At 43.3% G+C, this 6,000-nt stretch overlaps 1 protein-coding gene across 1 annotated transcript in view; it reads right to left on the bottom strand.

Annotated features, from left to right (window-relative positions):
- Positions 1–1,752: 1,752 nt before the first annotated feature.
- The window catches only part of GPC6 (glypican 6), a 411,403-nt gene continuing 407,155 nt past the window's right edge, over positions 1,753–6,000 (bottom strand). The window contains exons 8-9 of the mRNA XM_069972341.1: positions 3,532–3,707; positions 1,753–2,135 (exon numbers count right to left, since the gene is read on the bottom strand). Of these exons, the coding sequence (XP_069828442.1) occupies positions 1,933–2,135; positions 3,532–3,707 (379 nt within the window). The 3' untranslated portion in view covers positions 1,753–1,932. The remainder of the gene's footprint in view (positions 2,136–3,531; positions 3,708–6,000) is intronic.

Below are 6,000 nucleotides of genomic sequence, written 5' to 3'. Positions count from 1 at the left end.
GGCACGGAGAGAGGAGGCATGCGAGCCCTCCCATAGACTGCCAGTATGACACAGAGGCTGGTATTTCCCCCTCCCTTTGTAGTCACAGGACATGTGATCACCTCTCGGGGGTCTGAGTTAGCTGTCTATTAAGTGGTAACCCGACCCCCAGGAGACATTATCTTCATCATCTCCATGCACCTGTGCTGCTTTTATAGACTTTCATGTGTCCCTGATCCTAGGTTTCTGTAATATGTAAAGTTATAGTTCTATCTCTGCTTGCTGTCAGTGAATGCAGGCATATGTACCTGTCTTTGTATCACAGCTCTGCATACTGTTTTAAGTGTTATAAATGTTCTAAGAGTCTGGATGGAACTAGAATGTTTTAATTCACAGTCAGCAAGCAGAAATCTAAACCTACACTACACCCCCACCCCAGGAAACAGATGCCTGTTTATGCAGCACATAGTTACACCATGCACGCGTCAGCTCTGTTACATCATCAGATAGTATGGAATATATATTGGGGTGATGTGATGCATAATCAGTGAAAAAAAAACTGCCCTGTGTTTACTGTGCAATAGTAATGATAGCAGTGCGCAGGAAAGAAAGCTTAGGGGGCGTGTATGCAAATGAACCAACCAGGGAAATGCATGATGGGAAATGTAGTTTCCTTTCTTGGTTATAGATCGACTTTTAGGGGCCTATTCCACAGGAGCAATAATCGGCCCCATTCGGCCGATTTTCGCTCCGTGGAATGGAGAGAACGATCAGCCGATGATCGTGTCATCGGCTGATCGTTCATTTAGGTTCAGACCTAAAATCGTCGTTCGCCACCAGCGCATCGCAACGGTTGAATAGTGGTGCGCGGCGGCGCCCGACGATTCCAGCAGAACCATACATTACATGTCCGGGCTGCAGGTCTTCTTCTACCGGCCCACGCAACAGCATCGGCTTCGGAGCGGGGCTGTCTGAACTGACAGACCGCTAAGCCAATCACTGGCCGGGACCGCCACGGCCAGTGATTGGCTGAGCGATCTGTCAGTTCAGACAGCCCTGCTCAGAAGCTGCTGCGGCTCGCGGGACCGGGAGAAGAAGACCTGCGCCCGGACAGGTAATGTATGAAGCAAGGGCTGCATGTAACGATGTCCCTGCGGCCCTTGTTTCGCGATCATCGGGGCCGTGGAATAGGCCCAGTAAACGAGCACCGATTTAGCAGATCGGCGCTCGTTTACGTTGTTGCTCATCCAGTGGAATAGGACCCTTAGAAAAACTCGTAACTCAGGAACGGCAGCAGCTACAAAAACAGGAGACAGCTCAAAATACTCAAGGGGGACTTGGTGAGTAAGAGCAGATAGTATATCATTTTTGCGCTGTTAGGTGGATAACCCCTTTAATGCAATGGAGGGTGGATGGACGACAATGAAGTGATGCAGTAATGCAATGTCAAAGCATGTGTGAACACAGCCTCAAAATGAACACCATTATATTAACTTTATAGAAAGAGACAATTTTACTGCATAGGTGGTCTCACAATCATTCAAAGTTATTTTTGAGAAGAAAAAGTAATGTTTAAATCATTCAGAAACTTGGTATTATGAAATACATATATTATAGGTCACATTAATATGCAATAGGTGGAGTATGCGTAGTGTGCCCCTTTAAACAATTTATATTCAATATGTGTCCTGCAAATTCTTAATATATACAGGCACAATCAATAAAATTTACAACTAAAAGTTTTTGGGAATGAAGACATTTATTTAAGGACATCTGGAGTGCGATCTCTGCTGGAGTAAAGAAATAAAGAGCCTGGGATATAGGTAGGAACAATGTACGTAGAAAATTGTCAGCATTGAAGGGAAATGGTCCATTGTCCAGGCATGTAATAAAAAGAAGATAGTTGACTATTTTCATAACTAAACAGTTTCTGTTTTCCTGAAAATGTTTTAATTATCTCCATTGTCTCCACAGTACAAGGACAATTGGTGTGAACAGCGCCATGAGTGACTGTGTTAGAGCAGGTGCTGCAGAATATTCCAGCTCTCTCCTGTCTGGCTCAATGGGTAGAGCCTCTGTGGTGATGTAGTCATACTCTGTGGGACAGATGTCATCAGTGCAGCCACTGCCACTCCCTGAGCCGCTTGTTTCTTCACCTTTTAGGAGGGAAAAAACAAATTTCCTTTTTATATTCAACCATGTCTAAAGTAGCAAAGGTGCCCTCAAACATCCTTTTTGTGTGGAGTTTTTTCAGGCCTCCAATTCGTTGGCATTTCTTCTTGCATTTTTTCTAGCGTTCTTGACTTTATATGTGAATGGTCTTGTATACTGTTTAGGCTTTTTTTGTGTCAACTTTGCTGGACTAGCTAGGTTATGTGGGGAAAAAAGTTCACACAAAAGCACCTTAACCACAAACAAGATCATTCACATAAAGTAAAAGAAAAAATGCTGGAAGAAAGAATGCAATTGCATGAAAAAAAATACCAATGCGCTGAATTGGCATTTTTCTGGGGGTTTTTTGGATGTGAAAAATGCCAGACAAAGTGCGTGTGAGGGCACCCTTACTCCTCAGCTTGCTTCTGTTCCTGGGCGACCACTCTTTAGAGTCCCCAACATAAGCGCTCTAATGTCATCCCTGGGCACTGAGTATGGGATGCTGCAGCCAATCATTGGCCTCAGCAGTGAAAAGTACATGTGACCACTGAGGAGAGTGATTGGCTGTCCCATGCAGAGTATTTTGGGACAACATCTGTACACTTCTGCCATGCAGTTTGGAGTGGCAGCAGTACTAGATGGGAAGCATGCTGTTGGGTGAGAATAATTTATCATTATTATCGTTTTTATTTGTTTTTATTTGCCATCACCCAAGTCATTCTGTGAAAAACCTAGAAACTCCATTAGGCTTTATCGTCTTTAATATTACTATTATGGGACACTTATAGATACAGATTTAGTACAGTATGTAAAGTTTTGTAATACATGTACATGTAACAACATTGACCCTATTATTACTATAGATTAAAGCTAGATGTGAGTAGGTGCACTTTCATAAACAGAAGCCATTGCTCCCTTCCATGTGTAGCAGTTATGTGTGCCTAATCTAAGTGAATGTCCTACTGGGCATCTATGTTGGAGAATAAATCTAAAGTGTACACCCAGAGTTGTTCTTTCACCCATTCAGTAAAGATTTGTGCTGAGAGATACAGCTTATGCTGGGTGACACTGCACTGCCCAGTGTGAGAAGCATCTCCCAACACCATTCGATGCAGAATGGGCAGGGAACCAACTCTGTATGTACTTTTTAAAGTAAGGATGAGGACCTAGTGGCACATGATAACTAGCTGTTCATGCAGGCCCGATAAGTACCCCCCACCACCACAACTTCCCCGATAACATGGTACCAAACTTTTTTTGGGGGGAATGACTATTCCGAGAAACAGTAATGTTTTGCTATAACTATGTGAAAAAAGCACTGGAAGAGGAGGGCCAGCATTAATTACAACCACTAATTTTGTGTATAAGACCTACTGTCCCTCCTGTACTTCAACTTACTTGTGTCTTGAAAATTAACATCATTTCCACTGAAAGCATTCCTCAGCTTGTTTGTCATTGCTCGTAGTGCCATTATTTGCTGTCTTACAAATGTGTCCGGCCTTGTGATATCTACATCCACCTCCGGATTATTGATCTGATTTATCAGGCCATCCGTCATGACTTCAGGCAGATACCTGGAAAGTCAAACTGTAGTTAATTTCATAAAAGTCAATTCCTAAGGAAACATATTTCTGGAAGACAGGATGCTGCCCTTCTTTTTCAAGGATTTCTTATGTTGGCAGTCATTCTGTCTTGGAGCATAGAGGTCAGGCCTAGTCTCTTAGGCAAGTTTCTTCATTTTTCACATTTGGACTACATCTCAATGTAGTGGAGAACAAGAGAAAAGTCTATTTGAGTATTACAATAATTTTACAGTAAGTGCACTTGTATAAAGTGAAAAAAAAAGGAGATCTGATGCCATGTATTACTGTAATTTGTGGCTGCCATTGAGAATTCAATGGCTGGGTACATTTTGTAGAAATCCATCTGCTTTGTCCTCTTCTTCTTTCATTTTCCCATCACACAGGATGTAAAGAACATTAATCTGTATGAGATCACTTATCGCTGTGGCGCTCTCGGCTGCACTTCATGAGAGCGACACAGTTCAATATCATGAATAATTTGTCAGCATGAAAATTTGCTCTATTAAAAACATCTGATAGATTAAATGTTATAATAGCACTTGATTGAGTGGATTTCTTTTTGCAGAATGCTGCTTTATGATATTTGTTTTCATTTGTAGTGATAAACTATCTCATTTCCAAAATATAATCATCACTAATGTTAAAAAAGACCACAGTGAGTAAATCATCTCAAGGACTCTCTATACTATGAGCTGCTAGTTAAATCAGAGACAAATGAGTAGGCTGGAAAGCACCTTCTTGTTTTTTAAAGCTTGAATTTTTTTATCAGTTTTTTTTTATGGACGTAATATATTCTGTTAGTCACTTTTAACAGTGGCATTTTACTGTGTAGCCATTTCTAACAGTACGGGTGATGTTCTCAGCAGCAACTGCAACTGCGGATGCAGCATATTGCAGATTTACCTTTGTTAGGGAGGTCCGTGGCTTCTTTTTGCAGAAAAATGGTTTTAAAGCGACTCTGTTCCCACAATCTGACCCCCCCAAACCACTTGTACCTTTGGATAGTTGTTTTTAAAGGGGTTATCCAGTGCTACAAAAACATGGCCACTTTCTTTCAGAGACAACACGACTGACTCTTGTCTCCAGTTCAGGTGCGGTTTGCAATTAAGCTCCATTCACTTAAATGGAACTGAGCAGCAAAACCCCGCCCAAGCTGGAGACAAGAGTGGGGTTGTCTCTGGAAGAAAGTGGCCATGTTTTTGTAGCGCTGGATAACTCCTTTAATCCAAGACCTGTCCTGGGGTTTGTTTAGCAGGTGATGCAGTTTTTGTCCTAAAAAACAACTTTTAACCCCTTAAAGACCGGGCTAATTTTCGTTTTTGTGTCTTCATTTTTCCCCCCTGGTGTGTATATAAGGCTATAGCAGTTGCATTTTTACACCTACGGACCCACATAAGCCCTTATCTTTTGCGTCACTAATTGTACTTTGCAATGACAGGCTGATTTTTTGCATAATATATGCTCTATTATAATGGTCTGCTGCAGACCACATACATGGATTGCCAACCGGGATCAGCGTCATTCCAGCGCTGATCCCCGGCCGGCTCATTAGAATCGGATCTCTTCTCCGCGATTGCATCGCGGCAGGGAAATCCCCCGCTAGACACCAGGGACAGGGGCCACGTACACTTTTTAAATTCAGCTGTCAGCTTTGACAGCTGCATTTGAATAGTTAATTGATCGGCCACGACGGCTAAGACCTGCGGTCCCTGGCTGCGCATAGCAAACGGGGACCGCGTGCTGCAGAGAGGGCTCACGTCGGGAGCCCTCTCTAATCCCCCTTAACGGCCGCATGACGGGTATACCCCGGGGTTAAACTTGCAGCCCTGTGCCAAATTGGCGTGGCCTAGAGTGTCTCTTCCCCAGGCTTGCACCGGCTTTCCATGCCTCCTCCCCGCCCTCTTCATTATTAGGAATGGCCCTGGCAGAATTTATCCTATTCCTCACTTGTCTGAACATTGCACAGGTGCCTTAACGATCCAGCCCGTGTTCAGTGTTCACAAAGCTGATGAGTAGTAGAAAATCTGCCTGGAGCATTCCTAATTATGAAAAGGGCGGGGAGGAGGGACAGAGAGGTGGTGCAAGCCCAATGCATAGTCACTCTAGGCCACGCCAGTTTGACATAGGGCTGCAAGTTTAAAAGGTTTTTTTTTAGGAAAATAACTGCATCACCTGCCGAACGGACCCCAGGACAGATCTTGGATTAAAAGCAGCTATATGAAACAATTTGGGGAGGGCAGATTGTGGGTACAGAGTGTCTTGAAGCCCTGGTGACAATGAGATG

This window comes from Dendropsophus ebraccatus, chromosome 5 (genome assembly GCF_027789765.1).
Source record: "Dendropsophus ebraccatus isolate aDenEbr1 chromosome 5, aDenEbr1.pat, whole genome shotgun sequence".
In the NCBI taxonomy this organism is placed as follows: Eukaryota; Metazoa; Chordata; class Amphibia; order Anura; family Hylidae; genus Dendropsophus; species Dendropsophus ebraccatus.
This window is presented reverse-complemented; position numbering and strand designations above follow the sequence as displayed.